Source organism: Polyergus mexicanus, unplaced genomic scaffold, assembly GCF_030449975.1.
Source record: "Polyergus mexicanus isolate NDT 795.1 unplaced genomic scaffold, iyPolMexi1.0 SCAF_21, whole genome shotgun sequence".
Lineage (NCBI taxonomy): Eukaryota > Metazoa > Arthropoda > Insecta > Hymenoptera > Formicidae > Polyergus > Polyergus mexicanus.
In genome coordinates, this window is record NW_027223341.1 from 2,557,905 (window position 1) to 2,579,227 (window position 21,323).

At 31.3% G+C, this 21,323-nt stretch overlaps 1 protein-coding gene across 4 annotated transcripts; it reads right to left on the reverse strand.

Moving 5' to 3' along the window:
* Positions 1–11,987: 11,987 nt before the first annotated feature.
* LOC138942103 (uncharacterized) lies at positions 11,988–17,653 on the reverse strand. 4 transcript variants are annotated; one of them, XR_011448268.1, is made up of 9 exons: positions 17,043–17,653; positions 16,808–16,939; positions 13,656–15,831; positions 13,452–13,581; positions 12,972–13,250; positions 12,803–12,853; positions 12,499–12,722; positions 12,251–12,413; positions 11,988–12,170 (listed from the first exon to the last, which is right to left on the reverse strand). XR_011448268.1 is itself a non-coding variant. In XM_070312146.1 (8 exons), exons 3-8 carry the CDS (start codon positions 13,489–13,491, stop codon positions 12,037–12,039), a joined length of 891 nt encoding a protein of 296 aa, XP_070168247.1. In that variant the 5' UTR covers positions 13,492–13,581; positions 16,808–16,939; positions 17,043–17,653; the 3' UTR covers positions 11,988–12,036. The 4 variants fall into 4 exon arrangements, 2 of the variants coding, with proteins under 2 accessions (XP_070168247.1, XP_070168246.1); XR_011448267.1 differs by having other exon boundaries at positions 12,972–13,259; positions 13,355–13,581; XM_070312146.1 differs by lacking the exon at positions 13,656–15,831.
* Positions 17,654–21,323: the final 3,670 nt, after the last annotated feature.

Genomic DNA, 21,323 nt, shown 5'->3' on the forward strand with positions numbered 1-21,323 from the left:
AAGCAGTGGTATCAACGCAGAGTACTGACGGGAACGGACGTGTTTAGACACGTTATGCGTGTGTCCTTTGGACTTTATTTTTGAGTTTCTTCCTCTCCTATAGAGGAATTTTTTCTGTTTATTACTCAAGCAGTGGTATCAACGCAGAGTACTCGATTCTATTAGATCGGATGTAGCCATAAAAGCAAAGGAAGAAGAAGAACGACTTCGGTGTAAAGCATGACAATCGTTAAGGAATCCAATGTCGTCCAACGGCTGCACTTTTTCTCGTGTTCTGTATTATTGGAATTACGGCATTAATGTCTTAATAGTTTTATATTTATGATTCTTTAAACATAACAGCGCGACGAAGTTTCACATTATCGCCAGTATCCCTCGCGTCAGATACATGTTTTGTTTTGATTTCGACTACCATTAAAGTATCGATGTTATCCGAGAAAGACATTCTTCTACATGATCTCCGCTACAAGGATTGACGCATTAGATTTTTAAAATTAATAAGCTGACGATTATTAAAGCGATATAGCGGGCCGAAATCTCGATGTTATATAAGGCTGTTCCGCCTTTATAATGAACACAACTTAGAAAAAGATACAATTCGTAAAATATTAATGGCGTAATTTCAATAGCACACAGTAAAATAATGTAGTTCTTGAACAACGCGTCAATTTCTTTAAAAATTGCTGTGATTTAAGAGATAGATTCATTAGACGCGAAGGACCCAGGCAAAAGCAACGCGATTTTGGCCCGTTGAATCGCTTTAATAATCGTAGCAGCTTTATTAATTTTAAAATTTAATGCGTCAATCCTTTTAGCGGAGATCATGTAGAATAATGTCTTTCTCTATTAACACCGATATCTTTGGCGGTAGTCGAAATCAAGGAGAAAAATTTATATTGCACGAGAGATATTGGCGATAATGTAAAAAATTTCGTCGGGCTATCATGTTTTAAGAATCATAAATATACAACTTTTAACACTTTAATGCCATAATTTCAACAATACAAAGTACGGAAAAAATGCAGTCATTGGACGACATCGGTTTCTTTAGCGATTGCCGTGTTTTAGACCGAAGTTATTTATTATTGCCGGTACTCTTTCTGAATAACGTATTAATTTATGCAAAAAATAATCTATATATAAATAAATAATAAAAATTTTCTAACAATGTTTTTTCTATGACTGCGGTTGATAAGAGATTAGTCGATATAGATGCATAATATTTTGGTGGTTGGTCTATGAAGTTAAAAGATTATAAAATTTCCTTATCATAATTGGTTAATGCAGTGTTTCGGAACATCCGTAGTTTTTTTTTCCAATCGTAGCGTAGCCTATATTACCTACTGCATACATGACAGTTATCTTAACCTCGCGTATTTTTTTCTGTATTTATATTTAGTATGATCGCATTTATATTTTCAAAATATATATTTGTAAATTTTTTAGATTTTCTGATCTTACTGAAGTGTCATTGAATAAGCATTTTTTGCATGAAAGTGTTTGGGTGCCACGAAAATGTACAACAAATTCTTAAATGTTGCAACAAGATACATGACAGTTATCTTAACCTTGCGTGTTTCTCTCTATTATTATATTTATATCTAGTTATCATTTTGATAGTTTTTCAAAATATATATCTGTAAGCTTTTTACATTTTCTAATCTTACTGAAGTGTCATTGAATAAACATTTTGTTCGTGAAAGTGTTGGGTATTATAGGAATGTACAACAAATTCTAAAAATTTTGCAACAAGGCACATTATAATTAAAAGTGAGTAATTTTATTATATTTTCATAATTCACATAATATTTTTAAGTATTGTGTTTTCATTATTAAATTGAAAAAAAGACTGAATTGTGACGATGACAGTTATATGAGTAAGATTGTTGTACAAAGGAAAATGATTTAAAGTCATATCTATTAATATTACATCATGTTTATTTTGATTTTAGCAGACGACAATAATGTATAAAATAATTTGCAAACCACACATAGATCCAGCTTGCATTGAATATCAAGAAGCAATCTATTACAAAGCACGAGAATCTTTTAAGCGAGAGTTCAATATTATAGTCTCCGCTAATAGAATCTTGTGATCTGTAATGGAATGATCAACGCTTATTCATCAACTTGCAATATCTGTTGAAGCAAGATTAAAGTTCATCAGCGATACTTGGATTGTGCAACTACATTATGAAATAATAATGTAAATATTGTGTGTTTTCTATTAAATTAAAAAAGGATTGAATTGTGGTAATAACAATTATACAGGTAAGATTATTATACAAAGAAAAATGTTTTAAATTCGTATGTATTAATATCATATCTTATCATTTATTTTTATTTTAGCAGGTAACAATAACAGATATTAATTTGGAAACCACACACAGATCCAGCGTGCACCGAATGTTAAAAAGGAATCTATTACAAAGCACGAGAATCTTTTAAGCGAGAGTTCAATATTATAGTCTCCGCTAATAGAATCTTGTGATCTGTAATGGAATGATCAACGCTTATTCATCAACTTGCAATATCTGTTGAAGCAAGAATGAAGTTCATCAGCGATACTTGGATTGTGCAACTACATTATGAAATAATAATGTAAATATTGTGTGTTTTCTATTAAATTGAAAAAAGGATTGAATTTTGGTAATAACAATTATATAGGTAAAATTATTATACAAAGGAAAATGTTTAAATTCGTATGTATTAATATCATATCTTATCATTTATTTTGATTTTAGCAGGTAACTATAATGGATATTAATTTGCAAACCACACACAGATCCAGCGTGCACCGAATGTTAAAAAGAAATCCATTACAAAGCATGAAAATCTTTTAAGCGAGATTTTCAATATTATGATCTCCGCTAATAGAATCTGTGTGACCTGTAGTGGAGTGATCAACACTCATTTATATTGATAATTGAAATAATAAGAATTTTGTATTGGTGATAGTATTAGAAGATTGAAATGACATTTGTATATTGCTTATATATTTGATCTTTTTTATTTATAGTGAAATTTGTACATTGGAAATAATAAATTTGTCTATGGAGTGAATACTATTGAGATAATTTTGTAACTACATTATGAAAAAGTATGTTTAAGTTTTGTATGTTTTTACTTATTGAATTTAAAAGAAGAGACTAAATTGAATTTAAGGAAAAACAAAATCATGATGATGATAATTGCATATATAAGTATGATTCCTTTACAAAGAAGAAAATCTTAATGTCTTGCTGTCTATTAATACTATATATGTTTATTTTGATTTCAACAGGCAACAGTAATAAATGAATATTAATTGGCAAAACACGCACAGATCTAGCGTATGTCAAATACCAAGAAGAAATCCATTACGAAGCACGAGAATTTTTCAAACGGGACTTTAATATTATAGTCTCCGCTAATAGAATCTTGTTATATGTAGTGCAATGCTAATTCATTAATTGTCACTAATAGTTGAAATTATAATAACTTTGTATTGTTGATGTATTAGAATATTGAAATGATATTTGTATATTGATTTTCATTTATTGAATAAATCATGGAAAACAGTGCTTTAACATATCACACTTTTATAAAGAGCATGTTGTTTTTATATATTATTATATGTACTACATATGTGTATCTCTCTTTCATATATGTATATTATTGCACAAAATAAGTAATCCATTACAAAGCACGAAAAATCTTTTAAACTAGAGTTCAATATTAAAGTCTCTGTACATATAATTTTGTAATCTATAATGGAATGATCAACATTTATCTATGAACTTATATTATTCAATATTTGTTGAAGCAATAATGAAGTTTATCCTTTATAACTGAAATGGCTTTACTAGTTCAGAGTTTATCTCTTTCCAATCGTCGGATGTCGTTTTTTATAATATAGTTTTGTAATAATTAAAATTAAAATCGACTTAAAAGTAGTTTTCATCAAAAGTAATTTTGTGTTGTTAATTCTTTATATTTTTTTCATTAATTCTTTTTTACTCGTTTATTGTGTTTGAAATTTACTTGTGTATTTTAAAATAGTTGATATATAGAATGTCGTTAAAATAATCGTTTCATAAAATATAATAGTGTCGTCATATTAATCATATGATATATTATTGTAAATAGTTTTGTACTGTCGTTGTACTAGCCAATTGATAATTTATTTCTTATACATATGTACTAGTACATTTTATGTTAAAAATAAAAGTAATGTATGCGTTAGAAAGTAAATGTACTCTTATGTATGCAATAAAATATTCATTTTTTAAATGTCGTCAAAATAGCCCTTTGACATACGCATATATATATATATATATATACCAAGTATATAAATATGAAACCGGAATTTGCCCATAGATGGCCCTAGCTGTCAATGTAGTTACCATCAAACCGCGTCATTGGCGCCATTTTCTTGTTTCTGATAAAGATTTTCAACTCACAACAATACAAGTTTCATAGCATAGTTTCAATAGCATAGTTTTTAATAGCGTTGAACATGTCGAATTTTGTGCCTAAATCACAGTGCTTTGAGTGGTTTAAAAAATTCAAAAGTGGCGATTTTGACGTGAGAAACGAAGAACGTGGAAGACCACCGAAAAAGTTTGAAGACAGCAAGTTTGAAGAATTGCAAACATTGTTGGATGAGGATGACGCTCAAACGCAACAACAACTCGCAAATCAATTAAACGTGACACAAGAAGCCGTCTCCATACGTTTGAAAGCCATGGGAAAGATCCAGAAGATGGGAAACTGGATTCCACATGAACTGAACGAATGACAGCAGGAAAACCGAAAAATCACTTGCGAAATGCTGCTCGCCAGGTACAAAAGAAAATCATTTCTCCATCGAATTGTGACTGGCGATGAAAAGTGGATATATTTCGAGAATCCTAAGCGTAAAAGACCATGGGTAACTCCAGGCGAACCATCGACTTCGACTGCAAGGCCAAATCGCTATGGACGGAAGACAATGCTCTGTGTTTGGTGGGATCAGAAGGGTGTGATCTATTATGAGCAGCTAAAACCTGGCAAAACCGTTAATACTGAACGCTACCGACAACAAATGATCGATTTGAATCAAGCTTTGCGTGAAAAACGACCAGAATATTAAAAAAGGCAACACAAAGTGATTTTGCTCCATGATAATGCACCATCATATACAGCAAAACCGATCAAGGAAACGATTGCGTTTAGTTGGGAAATACTTTCACATGCGGCTTACTCACCAGACTTGGCTCCATCCGATTATTACTTATTTGCATCGATGGGACATGCACTTGCTGAACAGCACTTCACTTCTTATGAAAATGTACGAAAATAACTCGATGACTGGTTTGCCTCAAAGGAGCAACAGTTTTTTTGGCGTGGCATCCACAAATTGTCAGAGAGATGGGAAAAATGTATAGCTAGCAATAGGCAATACTTCGAATAAAATATTTTTTATCATTTTCATATAATAAACGTGTATTTTCTATACAAAAATTCCGGTTTTATATTTATATACCTGGTATATCATGCTCCTCGCACATTCGTTTACACGTTCATTCACGCTGCTCTCTCTGTCTCTCTGTCTCTCTCTCTCTCTCTCTTTCTTTGCTCATTTTTTTATTGTATTCTTTCTTTTTCATTAGTATATTCTCTTATTTATTCGACTTTTATTCTTTTTATTCTCGTCTTCCTACATAATAATAATTATTAGTTTAAGCATTAATTTATTCATTTTTATTTTATAGAATATAAATGAGATATTGTGTATTATAAATAGAAAAAGTAATTAATTATGTGTATTTTTGTATGTACATGTGTTGTATTTAATTATAGTTAAATAGAAAAAGAAAATTAATTATTGTTGTATATCTCATTTATGCTTTATAAAATAAAAATAAATAAATAAATTTATTTCATATATAAATTCATGTAGGGAGACGAGAATCGAAAGAATAAAAGTTGAGCAAATAAAAGAATATAATAATGGGAATAAACGAATAAAAGAATATAATAATGAACAAGCAAAAAGAGAGAGAGAGAGAGAGAGAGAGAGAGAGAGAGAGAAGCGCGAGTGAACGAGTAAGTGAAAATGCGAGAAGCATGAAGTTAAACGTGTAACGGAGTTACTTTTAGCGAGCGCGCGCGGATGAACTCGATCGGGATCAGGGCTCGTGAAAAGGTGAGACATACGAAAAGTTTGAGTTATAATGTAGCGTATTTATTCGCCTCTTTCGGCAATGTGTGTGTGTGGTCTATTTACAATATATTTCGTGAAGCGGCGGATGATGCAACACGTTAGATGCAATTCGCGTTCGTTATTTGGTGCGCGATGTTCGATGTATCAAACCGCTTAAAATATTCGGCGGCGTACGGCAAGGCCGTGTTTATTTTGACGGCGCGCAAAATGCGCAAGAAACAGGGCGCAGTCTATCGGCGCGTGTACGGCAAGGCCGTGTTTATTTTGACGGCGCGCGAAATGCGCAAGAAACAGGGCGCGGACGTTCGGCTCGTGTACGGCAAGGCCGTATTTATTTTGACGGCGCGTGGAATTATATCGGGTGATGTAATTACGTAGCTCGGCGCGATTATAATTGCTGGATCACGGTACAATCGTGTCGGTGCGTTCGCGTGTTTTTATCCGCGTATTCCCAGGTGGGCGGGAGGAGGCGGCCGGAGATCGAGGATCCTCGATCGGGCAGAGAACTCTCCGTCCCTGCTTCCGTACGCGGATAGAGGATGACTAGCGGGAGTTGAGAAGCCTCGACGGAGCGGCGAACTCGCCGCCCCCCGATCCGTTTTGCGGTAGCGGTCGGATCTTAGACCGAATCTTAGGTAGCGGCGAACTCTCCGCTTTCGTCTGATAAGGTCGGACTTTCGATAGGATTTCGCAGGCGGCGAGGAGACCGAGAATGCTCGGCGGAGACTGCGAACACGTCAATCTCACGCTCCTTCGTTTGTATGCGAGTTCTAGGATTGGTTCGCCCCCGGGTGGGGATAACGACGCGTTGTTTTCGTCGGGTAATCCTTACGGTAAACGCGTCGCTTCCCCTGGGCGAAATGACGCGGCGTTTCGGCGGGTGACGCTCGGGATCTTCCGGCAGCATTCGGCTGTGCTCGGTTTTCCGTGTAACGGCGTAACGGCGGCCGTATAACGGCCGTACGGTTGTTTATCGCAACGGCGGTAATTCGAATATTAAAAAGGGCGCTAGGCGCCTCTGCCAATGCCCGGCTGGTGTTCGCCGGGCGGCAGACTTCCGACTGGTCCTACTTGCCGGGTAACGATGGGGGTGCATCGTTACAAACGATACGCGATACGTAATAGATAGCGAGCGAGCGATTAGAAAGAGACAGAGCGTATGATCGAGAGAGAAAAGATATTGCAATAATGTTAGTGCGTACATGTATATTACTTTCTCATCAATGACAGAAACAAAGATGGTATGATTATGTTTGTCCTTGTCATGTAAGATTGCAGTTCCGTCTAGCGCGACATCACGCAACTAATCTACTGCTCTGTTTTACTCTTGAGCCTCGATCTCGCACACACACATACGCACGAAAATTTTATTTTGCAAAATCTTTTTTATAAAGCTTCTAAACTCACTTCTCTAACAATAAGTTCACTTATACTCTTTGATGAAATGCCGAGTGCGGAGTTTACTGATTAGGCACGTGTAGATTACAAATTTGTTATATTAAGTAAATGTTGATGCAGAAGCCGATAACAAAACTGTAATTTTCTCATTTTTTTTTTCACTTTTCATATGAAATCGTGAACTCCGCACTCCGTTTCTCCCCTCTATCTTCTTCTTTTCTTCTCTCTCTCTCTCTCTCTCTCTTTTTCTTTTTCCTTCTTCTTGTATTCTCGTTTGACGACCTGGGGAAGATAATAATACTATTTAAAAAACCTGCAAATTTCGAGAGCTCACTTTGATTATATAAAAAAATGAATAATTTTTTGTACATCATACACTACATACAAAAAATATTGTGAAAGATCCGAAATAGATCAAAATTTTATGTATATTAAATTACAAATATCAGTTGTAATGATCCGCTTTCGCGAGGCGGTGACGGATAACTCGGTCGGGATCCGGGGCTCGTGAAAGGGGATATCGAGAGACGAACGAAAGTATTATTAGGTAAAATATAATTTATTGCGGATAAACGTGTGTTTGTACAGCGTGAGTGTATGTGTATAAACGATGTATGTCGTGTGTGGGCGTGTAGTTGTGTGCGTGTGAGACGATAGGCGAGTGAATGCGTGCGCGAATGTACAATATAATATATGTGTATAATAAAATAGCAGAGTATCGAAAGTATACATGTAATGCGAATGGCGGTATGTGTGTGACAATAATGCAAGCGTGGGCGTGTGAGATGCGGAACGGATAGCAGTGCGGTCGTGTCGAGTGCGGTGCATCCAATGCAATGCACGTATGCGTGGCGCGGAGCGCGATTTCGGCGGTTCGATATAATATCGATTACGGATCGCGGGTCGCGATTTCGGCAGATGCCGCTAGTTATCGGGCGGTAATTTCGGTCGGGCCGGTGGGCAGTCCTTTGACGCGCCTGTATTGATTCTCGTACGTCGATCAGTGTTGCGGCAGGATCCTCCTCCTGCGCGGGTCTTAGCGCGCCGAATTAATGGCGAGTCCGGTCGCGTAAATGGCGGTCACGGAATTACTGGCGGCGCGCGTATAGCGCGTTATATTTTACTCGGGATGGTCTTTCCTCGCGGAATTCAGGAGTGAAACGGTTGACGGGAACACCCGTCAATGGCAGGGAACTCCCTACCACTGGACGATCGCCGTTGCACGTAGGTGGTCGGACTTATTTGAGGTGCCGCAAACTCTCGGAGGAGGCTGGGTACTCCCAACCCCATTTTTCTCTCTCGTTGAGCGTTGTCTAGGATCGTTTCGGATTTCCAAGCGTCTTACAGACTCTGACACGTCTGCCTAGCTGGCCCCCCCATATTGCACAAATTCAATAAAAAAATTATATAATTATGCGCTAATTATGCGCTCACCAAATCCATAAAAAGAATTTTTGCGTTCTTTTAGTTTAGCAAAAAAAAATGTTTTTTTGTGGGGGGCTGAGTGGACAGTCAGCGAGCCCCCCCCCCACCCATTAATAACAATTTATTTCAAAGAACAAATACGCAGGATTTATGCGCTATTATCTCCCGATAATTTTGATTTTTGCGCTGCAATCCTTAAGGGACTTCCCTCTTGATGCGAAGGGCGAGATCCTTATATAACTCATTCAAAATCGCGAAAATGGCTAAACTAACTATACACGACAAGTCTTCGATTTATGCGCTATCATATCGAGATGATTTTGATTTTTGCGCTACAACCTTTAAGGGACTTTCTTCTTGATGCGAAGGGCGAGATCCTTATATAACTCATTCAAAATCGCGAAAATAGCTAAACTAACTATACACGACAAGTCTTCGATTTATGCGCTATTCTGTCAAATATGATATCTTTGGTTTAGACTTGGGTTAGACTTATGCGCGCACGCATACATAAAACAAAATAAAATATTTAGATATGTTTCTTGTTTTTATTATATACTCCCAATAAACACTGTTTTGTAACTTTTACAGAACATTTACAAAACAGCTGTTCGCTGTTGTGGTAACCGTTATGTCCACGATTAAGTAACGTTTAGATGGAAATGTCAGCAACATTATTCTTGTATATCAAACATAATAGATACATGAAATTAAAATGTAATAGATACATAAAATTTATATATGAAATTACATAACTATAACAGAACATAGTAAACACTGTTCTGTAACATTTACATAACATTGACAGAACAGATATGGTAACCATTATGTCAACTTTTAAAACGTAATAGATACATAAAATTTATATATATAAATTACGTAACTGTAACAGAACATAGTAAACACTGTTCTGTAACATTGAGAGAACAGATATGGTAACGATTATGTCAACTTTTAAATGATGTTTAGATGAAAATATCAGCAACATTATGCCTGTATATAATACGTAATAGATACATAAAATTTAGATATAAAATTACGTCATTATAATAGAATTTAGTACACACTGTTCTGTAATATTTATATATTATTTACAGAACACATATTATCTGTTCTAGTAACCATTATGTAATTTACAGGTAACATTTAGATCAAAATGTCACGTATTATATACAGCAACACTATGCTGTATATAATATGTAACAAAATGATAATAACAAATAACAAATATCTAAAATTTAGACATGAAATTAAGTAACTATAATAGAATAGTCTTTTTTCAGTCTAATCATTGATAAATATATATATTAATAATACATATATATTTATCAATGATTAAAATGAAGAAACTATTCTGCTATAGTTGAATATACAGCGCAAAATTATTGATTGGATAAAATTACTAATGGTTGTTTTTTTATTAAAATTAAGAGAATTAACTTATATTATTTATGTTTAGAAAATCGTGTATATATAAAGATATGGATATATATAACAATAAAAACTTGATTTCTTGAACAACTCTTTATTTCCACATATGCTAAATTGTTAAATAAATGAATCTTGTAACAAATTTATGAATAAATCTTTTAACAAATATTATTAATATTTATAAAATTAATTTTTGTTTCAAATTACAATTATAATGATAATTTAAATTATATTACATAATTTTAGATATTTTTTTTAAGAGAAAACTTTAAATATACTAATAGCTAATAATAATTTCAAACTTAAATAACAAATTGCACTTATATTGTATTAATTAATATACTTTGCAAACAATTAGAATCACAAAATTAAAAAGAATCAAATTCACGTATTTTTGCAAAAAAAATGTCATATGGTCGTAGAACTGTTTAAAAAAAGCATTTTAAAGAGAAAATGTTAAGTTTTATTACAATTAATAGAATTGATGAAAAAATTGTTCTCTACGTACTCGCCTATTAAAGTTGAAGTTTTTTTCTACAATTACAAAGCTCATTTTAAAGTAGCACCACTTGTAATAAAATCTGTATAAGAAAAATCGTTAGAAAAATCTCCGTTAGAGCATTGGAAAGTTATGTTTTCTAGCTTTAAAATCTGTTTTAAATATCATTCTGTGATAATTTTTTCGAAAAGTATATCAATTTGAATTTCATCCTTTCTACGCCTTTTTACGCCGAAGTACAATAATTTCCTAATTTTGTTGCAAAATATAGTACACTAATAACAATTAATAATATTATAAATTAATTAAATTTAGAAATATTATAAATTATAAATTTATTATAATAGTAATTAATATGATAAATTTAAACTTCACGGTACACTCGAGTATTCGCGATATTATTTTTTGTTTTAACGCTATACATCAATAAGAAATGAGTTTTTTAGGCTTCTCCCCACATGAAAACTATAATTTTTACATCCATAAACTTTTCATAAACACACTTGTCAAAATCTTTGAGATTCATGTATGATTCGTTAATTATAACACATTTGTTAATAATATAAGTGTGTACCGTTAGAATAAATCTAATTTAAACAAAAATGGAAACGCAATTCGATTTTCATTTGAAAGAAAAACAATAAAGCAATTATACTTTTTGTAATTAAAAAGATTGTTAGATAAACTATTAAATGTATCAACATAATGCATACTTTAATTCTACTAATTCTCCTAAAAGAAGTATTTAACTCAAATAATGACGTTGAGAACTCAAAATGAAAAGAGTGCAGACTATGATTTTAGATTTTAGAACATAAAAATTTAAAAACTTAAGTATTTAACACTAAATCTACCGACAACTTATTTATACCAAATGCAGAAATTTTTAAACTTTGATAACGTTTTGACCGATTGTTTAACCAGTCGTGGTAGGTTTAGTGTTAAAATCATTCAATATAAAAAAAACATTAGTTAAAAAAAATATTTCTTATGTTAATTAAGACTCTAGGCCAATAAAAAAAAGATCATAAGCCGAAACCTCATAGACTAATAAGAAAAAAGATTATAATGAAAAAATAATAAGCTTTTGAGACATTTAAATAACTTGCGGATTTGCTTCTTCAGAGTCTTTTTGTTGTCTGCTAAGCCTTTGACCACCTTGGCGAAACCATTCTTTCGTGATGTCTTCAAACTCTTTGTTTGTGAATTGATGTTGAGCCAAAATTGTTGCTGAATTATTAAAAAAATTTTACATTAAATTAAATTGCATATTTTATAAATTTATTTATAAATATAAAAATATATTTTACCTTGTATTCCCGTCAATATAAACTTTAAACTACTTATTTTAAAATGATTACGTAGTCCTTTCCAGGATGATACCTTGGCAACTTCATTAGAAAATAAAGTTCGATATATACGAATTAAATTTTTTTTAGCGGACCCTCCGCCTATGCGAGATATATACAGCATCTTTAGAAATAAAACATACCAATAATATAATTTACATTATTCTATTTAAATAAAATTTGCATTTAAATAACTTAATTAAACTTACAAATTTGTTGTACTCATCTGCATTTTCTGATAAATTCTTTTCAAAAGCTATTATTTCATTTATACTCTTAAACGGAAAAGATTTTTGTATATTTGATGTATCCCTGGCAGAGTCTTTAGACTTATGTTGGTTATGTTGTGTTTCTATGTTTTTTAAACGAATATCTATAGTTTGTATGTCTAATGAAATTGTAGTTATAGCTGTACATATTTTTTCAAAATTATCTAAAAAATTAATAATATTGAGTAAACAATGCCATAAAGAGATATTAATAAAATTATAAGATAAAAAGTAAATACAAAACCTTCCATTTTATCTGACATTTCTGACACTAACGTATATACATCCTGCATATCTAGAAATATTAAAAAAGTATTAGATTACTCATAATAAACAATAACTATAATTTAAAAAAAAACCGTTTTATTATAGAGATAATAAAAATGGAATAAAAGAATTAAAATAAAAATTACTTTTGTGAGGTACTATAGTTCCATCAAGAATTTCCATATCAATATTATTAATAATTGTTGAATCCAAAATATTTGAGATTGATTGAATATTTTTGGCTGATTGTGAGACATTGTGGATTGATGGTGGATTTGGTATAATTGAACGTGAGTCATCAGAATCAGATTCAGATTCATTATCATAAACTGTATTTAGTGACCGTTTTGTGCATGACTTCTTTATTTGATTTGTATTATTTTCATCGCTTGAAGAATAATTCGTTGCTCTTTGTCTAGCCTCATCTAATGAATCTTGATTAGGACAAAACCGTAATTTACAAATTACATTATTTTTTTAAAATATTAAAAAAATAATTACATAAATTCTGAAGTAAAATATAAATTACCATAATATCCATGAAATTTGATAGGATAAAGTGTCCATTTAGGATTATTAGTAACAGGTGGAGTTTGTTTCACAATAAACATGTTTATATTTTTTACCGATGGCCATCAGCATTCTGTTAAATTGGAAGAAAGCCATAAAGATGGAACTTCTGATACGATCTCTTCTTCATTATTCCCATCGCTTGGAAAAGTTACGACAGCGAAATTTTTTACCATTATTAATAATCTGTAAAAAAGTAAAACTTGTTAATTAATTTAATATTGTTTTCAATTATATATTCTATCAATATGAGTACTCGCCATAAACATATATCTTGTTGGTGCAGTAAAGGCAAGATCACAGCTTCTTCGTCACATAAAGGCAGTTTTACACATTTTAATTTAATATCAGACAATGGAATAGTAATTAACTCATACTGTGACTCGTTAATTTTTTTAATTCCGATATTTAAAGAGTTGCATGGAATGCGAAAAAATGATTTAATATTTAAATACTTTTTGCCAATAATGTAAATCTGTTTATTTTTAAAATAAATTGTCGTAAGTGAAATCGTTGTACCATCTAACAAAAGACAACAATTATCAGCAGTTCTTGTACTTAGATAGAAACCTTTACATTGAACTGATTTTATTATCTTTTTGCCATTTATAATACGTACTTTTGGTATTGGATAATTCTTTTCTACATTTGTTATATTAAAATTATCTTCTTCTTTACAACGATTGACTAATTGTTCTAATGGCCGACTCGAAGATCTAATTCTTGATTTAATTTTTTGCATGTAATTTTCGAACTTAAACGCACTAAATTTATTTAACACTCCCCATAATTTTACATAATAACACAAATGAATTAAATTATGAACGTTATATGATAAATATTGACGACCATATAATGTGCAATAATTTTCAACAAAATACAATAATAAACTGTGTGCATAATCAAGCAGTTGTACGCAATATTCTTTGCTACATAAAATTCGAATTGCTATGCTCAGACTCAAAAAATGAACATATTTATCACGTGATAATTTTTTAAAAAAGATTATTGGCCCAGTATATAATAATAATTGTCTTAATTCGGTGGCTTTAAAGCGATCAACCTCATCTAATTTCCTTGGCTTTCTAGCAAATTCCTTAGGTAGGAATAATGACATAGATAATAAAGAAGTTGAAGCAAGAGTTATCTGAGTTGCAACCATACGAACATTATGTTTACCTTTAATCCAAAACTGCAACAATTTTTTCATTACTCCTAATAGTACGAGATGCATGTAGTCTAAAGGAAATTGAGTAACCATTCCAATGTTTAAATCTTCAAGATTTGAAGTGATTTTATGGTGTTCTTCTTGTTTTCTTAATTTAAAAGATTCATCTGATCTTAACATTGCATTAATTTCTGGGTACGTTACTCGATTTTCTATGTAATCTCCCTCTTGAATACAATTACCGCATCCAAAATACGCATTATGTCCTTTAGTCCCCTTGATAAACGATTTTGCAGGAGCATCGCAGATAAATACGTTCAATTTCACAGTTATTTTTTTGCCGTATTCTACAATGCCAGTTCGGAAAATTTCTAAACAATCATCCTTAAAATATTTCAAAAAAGTATTGCAACATTTTGGCTTTTCAAAACCATGATAAACACCAATTATAAACGGTTCGGTGTAAATATCTGCAACTATACTACCTAAAATAGGCCAAAATTGACTCCCAGAAGATTTTGTTAAAGGAAGACCATCTATATTCACATTAATATTTATCTGAGATGGTAAATTATTTCGACAATAATGCTTACGAATAGATTTTTTCAAACTATCATCTAAACCTGCATGATAATATTTTCCTGGTGTCATTTCAATAATGTCTACTTGTTTGGGCGTTTGAAATAGAGTTCGAGCATCAATCGGAACATTATGGCCGTATTTTACTAGAATTTTCAGTAAACTACTAATAGCAGAATGACTGACACGATTTTCAATAGCCCATAATCGGATGTCGTTAATAAGTTCTGTTTTACAAAATTCTGTTTTAGAAAATTTATCACTTGAAATACTTAACTGAAGACTATTTTTATCAATACTAATTTCCGAATGTTCAGAAACTAAATCATGATTATTTTCTGTACACTTATGAGTGTTCATTACATTGGAATAATCGATATCAATTTCTTTTAGTACATTTTGCTGCTGAGGTAATTGTTCGATGTTACCTGGCCCATTCGATAAACTTACGATATTATTTTGAATTTCCAAATTTGAATTAATAGTCATTTGGCAGATATTACGAAATTTTTTTAAGAAAATACGTCGCCGCTGCCTTGGCGTTAAAGAATTAATGTCTAGTCTTAATTTTGATTTGGACATAATATAATTTTATAAAGCAATAGGAAATAGATGAATTGCGATTATGTATACGAATATAGGTTTGGGTTTGCCTGATATTATTGTTTATATTATATTTTCCTTTTTCACTGAAACAATATATAGGAAGCTTATATGGAGAATTAAAAATATTTTGACAAATAAAAAATGTTTTAAGACATTTGCAGTTTTTTATCGAAACAAACTAATTCAATAATTAAAATATAATTTATGTAATATTTTAAGGACGCTAATAGAAAATTTCAGAAAAAATGCAATCTATGTTTCTTAAATAGTATTTCATTTATATATGAAAAATTTGATTTCTCACAATTATGGTGAAACAACCTACATAATTTTTTAATGTCTTTTAACGGAAATATTTTTGTAATGTATTTTAGTGTTGTAATTAATTAAACACGAATAATTTTTTTTGTTACGTTGCATGTTATTATAAACTATAAATTATAAATTAAAGTAATTATATAAGCATATTGCACGCATAATATTTACAATTTTTTAAGACCTATAACTTCATTATGTAATGACTTGTAATAATTAATGCTATCATGTTTAAATATTTTATACTTGAATAAAAATCAGTTTACATCAAATTAATTCACGATCAAATACCAAATTGAAAAATTAAGACTCATGCATAGAAAATATTTATTAATTATAAGATTCTATTTCATTTGCAAAAAATTATTATGAAAACAGTCAATAATAAACTTTCAAAATATATGAAGTATTCGAAAAAATATATCTACAGTTTTTTCTAATGCAGATATCTTGTTCAACAATATAAAAGCTATATTTCATAATTGATATCATTTATCATTGGAATTACCATTACGATCATTATAAAAAAATTATAAACCGGAATTTAGTATGCCGCAATGCAATAAAAAATAAAAAATCTATAATTAAGAAATGATGTAACTTTACACTCGAAATATTCAAGCTTCTGATTCAAAAAGTAGTGCAAATAAGAGATTTCTTGTTTTTCTCATTATATGACCGTGCAACAAATATTGTAAAAAAAACATGGGAAAAATAATGTTGCATAAAATAAATCGTACTTACTATAAAAATGCCAAAATATAAAAATAATGAGGCAAAACTAGGTGTATCTTTCGCCGGCACGAGGTCCTTTGTCCTTTGTTAGGCGCACGTGGTTTTCAGTTTTCACGTGGTACGCGATGTATCTTTTGTTCACTGCACAAGAGGAATTCAATCTGTAGCATAGCTTTTTTACCACAAGACAACAATTATCATTTGTTGGCATTAATTATTAAGTTAATATTTATTTCATACTTACCAATATCTCGATACTGTTCACACTTTCAACACAATTTTTTCACACGCACAACTACTGTTTTCGTAGATTTGGCCATATTGAAAAGTAAAGCCTAGCGCGCAGAAGCTTGGGATGCTTTGTACGATGATTGCGCACTAGAGCTGCGTTCGGAAACATTACCCGTGTGCACACGAGCGACGTTCTATCTTTGTTTAACTTTTGGTACATAACAAAGATAGAACGACACTCGTGTGCACACGAGTGATGTTTCCGAACGCAGCCTTGCACGCATAGACATAGTATATCTAGACCGAGCGTTTGCCTTTATTTAAGGAGTGGGGGTAAAGATACACGTAGAAAAGGACATACTCTGTTCCGTGCTCCTTGCGTTCTCTCTCGCTCGCAAGTAGCAGCGACTATGTCTATGCTTGCACGTATACTTAATACGACTAACAATAAGCCAATCACAGACTTACCCCCTAGGGCATGTTCACATAACTTACACAGATGCATAATGTAGAGAAAAATTTACTAATTATGCGTCTTGCACAAAGAACATAAGTAAAAAATTTCAGTAAACGTATATTTACTTAATAATTACATAATATTCTATATGTTATAAATGAACAAAACAAAACTATGACGTATCAGTTATGTCAATAACGTAATGAATCTATAATTGTTACATAGAAATGTTATGTCATTTTGTCGTTACTCTATTATGTAACATTTATGCAATTTGGTGAACATAAATGTGTATACTCTAAAAGTTTCGTGAATGCCACGTAATTTTAACGACATAATTGACACGTTATGTTAAATATACATAACATTTATGTATTTTGGTGAATGTAAATGTATATACTCTAAAAGTTTCATACATGTTACGTAACTCTAATGATATAATTGAAATGTTATGTTAAATACGTAACAATTATGTATTTTGATAAATGTAAATGTGTATACTATAAAAATTTCATAAATGTTACATAACAGAAAAATAGTATACATATATCATTCAAAAAAAGATATCTGGTGCATATTTTAAAATTTTTTTTTTAATATATAATTTTATTTTCCACATTTATAACTCTATATTAAGAAAATATGTTTCAAATACGTTTTTCTCAATGATATTATATGCATTTATCATCTTTTCAGAACACTCAAAAATGTCAACAATGGTATATATTTTTTTATGTGTAATACGATATGGAAATTTTGTTATTACTAGACATTACAAGTGTGCGCTTTGCGTGCGCCACACGCATTTATCGTGTGCGTGTGTGTCTGTGTATTACATATGTGTGTGTGTGTGTGTGTGTGTACATATATTATAATTTAACAACTAAGCTTCGGATAAAATTTTGATAAAGGAAAAATCGTTTTAGAATTAATTCAAGAATACGACATTTTAAGAACTAAAAGTTGTTTTGAATCACCCTGTATACACACAAAAAAAAATCAAATGTGGTACACACACAATAAATGTATATGGTGTGCACGGAGCACGCGTTTGTGATGTTGTAGTTCTTCTCTAAAAAAGGCATGATTGATATATTGTTACCGCTTTTAAATTATAAATAAATATATCGCAACTTTCCTCTCTCAAAATCTTTCATTTTCTTGTTTCTGCATAATTCTCTTCCTTTTACGAATTCTTTTTACAAGGTTTTAACAAAAATGTATACATTGACATCAATAAAATAATGTTAATGTTACATGTTTAACATAACGATACACTTATGTCGTTAGAGTTATGTAGCATTTATGAAGTTTTTAGAGTGTACACATTTACATTCACCAAAATACATAATTGGTACGTATTTAACATAACGTTTCAATTATGTCATTAGAGTTACGTAGCATTTATAAAACTTTTAGAGTATACACATTTACATTTCACCAAAATACATAAATGTTACGTATTTATTATAACGTTACAATTACGTCGTTAGAGTTACGTAGCATTTACGAAACTTTTAGAGTATGCACATTTACGTTCACAAAAATACATAAATGTTACGTATTTATTATAACGTTACAATTACGTCGTTAGAGTTACGTAGCATTTACGAAACTTTTAGAGTATGCACATTAACGTTCACAAAACTGTATAAATGTTACGTATTTATTATAACGTTACATTTACGTCGTTAGAGTTACGTAGCATTTACGAAACTTTTAGAGTATGCACATTAACGTTCACAAAACTGTAAAAATGTTACATAACAAAGTAACGACAAAATTACATAACAATTCTATGCAACAATTATAGATTTATTATGTTATTGATATAACTGATACGTTATAGTTTCATTTTAATGATCTGTAATATATACATATAGAATATTATATAATTGTTACGGAAATGAGCCCTGCGTGTTTACTGGGCTGTATATTACAATCTGTATATTTGTTTTGTAGGTCCCTGGTAATCTTTGTGGCTTATTCCTGCAATCATCATACACTGAGAGAGAAAAATAGTTGCAGTTATCACAATTTCACTATAATTTTTAGTTATTTTTGGGGACAACTACATTTTTATAAAAGAATTATATGTGTAAAGGTTTCAGTAATGTTAAAACGAAATGGGGAAAAGGCTAAGGAACCAGCACAGAAAATCAAATGCGAATTTAGTTTATTAAGATATAAAATCTAGCGAACGTTTCGATCCATTTTTGGATCCTCTTCAGCGCAAAAAAAAATATATAAAAAGATATACATCCGTTACAATTGTTTACAAATCAATTAACGCAATTAACGCTATAAAGTTGTGCGGTACAAATGCGGAGCATGTCGAAGTCACGTTTAAAATTAAACTATACATGTCATCTGTAGGCTGTGTTCTTCAATGTTCGTAGTAAAGAAGTAAATACGGCAGCATAAAGCCTCCGTAAAGACAACCATTTCTTTAACGTATGCCATGGCAGAGAACATGCATATCTGAATAATTACAAAATTATTAGAGACCGAACCTACAAAGAACAATTAAAGAACTCACAAAGAGATGGATTCTTATTCCTCATTGTCACCAGATATCGCTTATTACATATCACAAATTAAAACGTAAATCATATGCTCAATATATACGAGTGCGAACGGTAATGATAGATTTAAAGAGCAAAACGAAAACACATGAATATAATGTCTATGATGTGTCTAGAGTATTGTATATAAATATAGGAACCGAAGGTCATAATTTCGGGAGCATGTCTATCGTATTGACATACGCCTCATGCAGGCAATCCGTATCAATTTGTAGATTTAAACTATTATTTTGTCTTTTTATATAAACCATTTCAGATATCAAACGTTTATTATAATACGGTTCACTATCCAATATTTTAACATCGTTCCACTTAAAATCATGATCAAATTGTAATCTGTGATCAGTAATAACAGAATGAACAGAAGTATTGTATTACGTCGAATGTGATTACGATGTTCGTTGATTCTCGTTTTTAATTGTCTGCTCGTTTGACCGACATACGATGCATCACAATTATCACATTCGATTTTATAAACCCCATTATTACATAATGGTTTGGGAACATGATCTTTGTGTACTTTGATGAAACGATGTAGTTTGTTTAGGCTAACGTACAAAAGTCTGACGTCCAAATCCCTAGTTATACTCCTGAATCGCTCAGAGATTGATGGGACATATGGAATTGTAAAAAATTTTTTTCCTCCCTCACTAGTGTCATCCTTATTATCAGAGAAATTATGACTATGTTTATTGTAATTACTAAATAAATACTTGAGTTTATCTCGAAGGGTCATAAATATAAAATCTAACAGGTAGTTATTGTCCAATAAAATGTTAATGATAAAATTTAAATTTCTTTGATGACAACTAGGATGGGAGAGCAAAAAAGCCCTGTCGACCAGGCCTATAATAGTACCTCTTTTTTGGCACAAAGGATGCTGTGAAAGAAAGTTAAGGTACCTGCCAGAAAATGTAGGTTTGTGAAACCAAACAAAATTCAACCGGTTATTTTTTGGAATTATAGTGACGTCCAAGAAATCAAATTTATCATTTTCACTTGTCTCCATCGTGAATTGTAATCTCGAGTGGAAAGAATTAAATACATTTTTATAGTTATTTTAACAATGCAAATTATAGCTGACTCAATATTACATTATTGTTGTCATAGCTTTAGCATGAATTCATATAACCATATACATGGTTTTATATACTATCACCTGCGATTTATATATAGTAAATCGTACTATAAATATAATGATAATGACCATAATTGAAAGATCAAAAAACTATATGCCATAATATAATAAGCG

What these genes read in the sequence shown, in the direction of transcription:
- LOC138942103 (XM_070312145.1), bottom strand. Translation starts at nt 13,436, where the DNA reads ATGTTTATTGTGAAACAAACTCCACCTGTTACTAATAATCCTAAATGG. An exon ending in AATGTCAGATAAAATGGAAG is followed by an intron (nt 12,723 to 12,802) that starts GTTTTGTATTTA and finishes TTAATTTTTTAG; the next exon opens with ATAATTTTGAAAAAATATGT. An exon ending in TATATTGACGGGAATACAAG is followed by an intron (nt 12,171 to 12,250) that starts GTAAAATATATT and finishes TTAATAATTCAG; the next exon opens with CAACAATTTTGGCTCAACAT.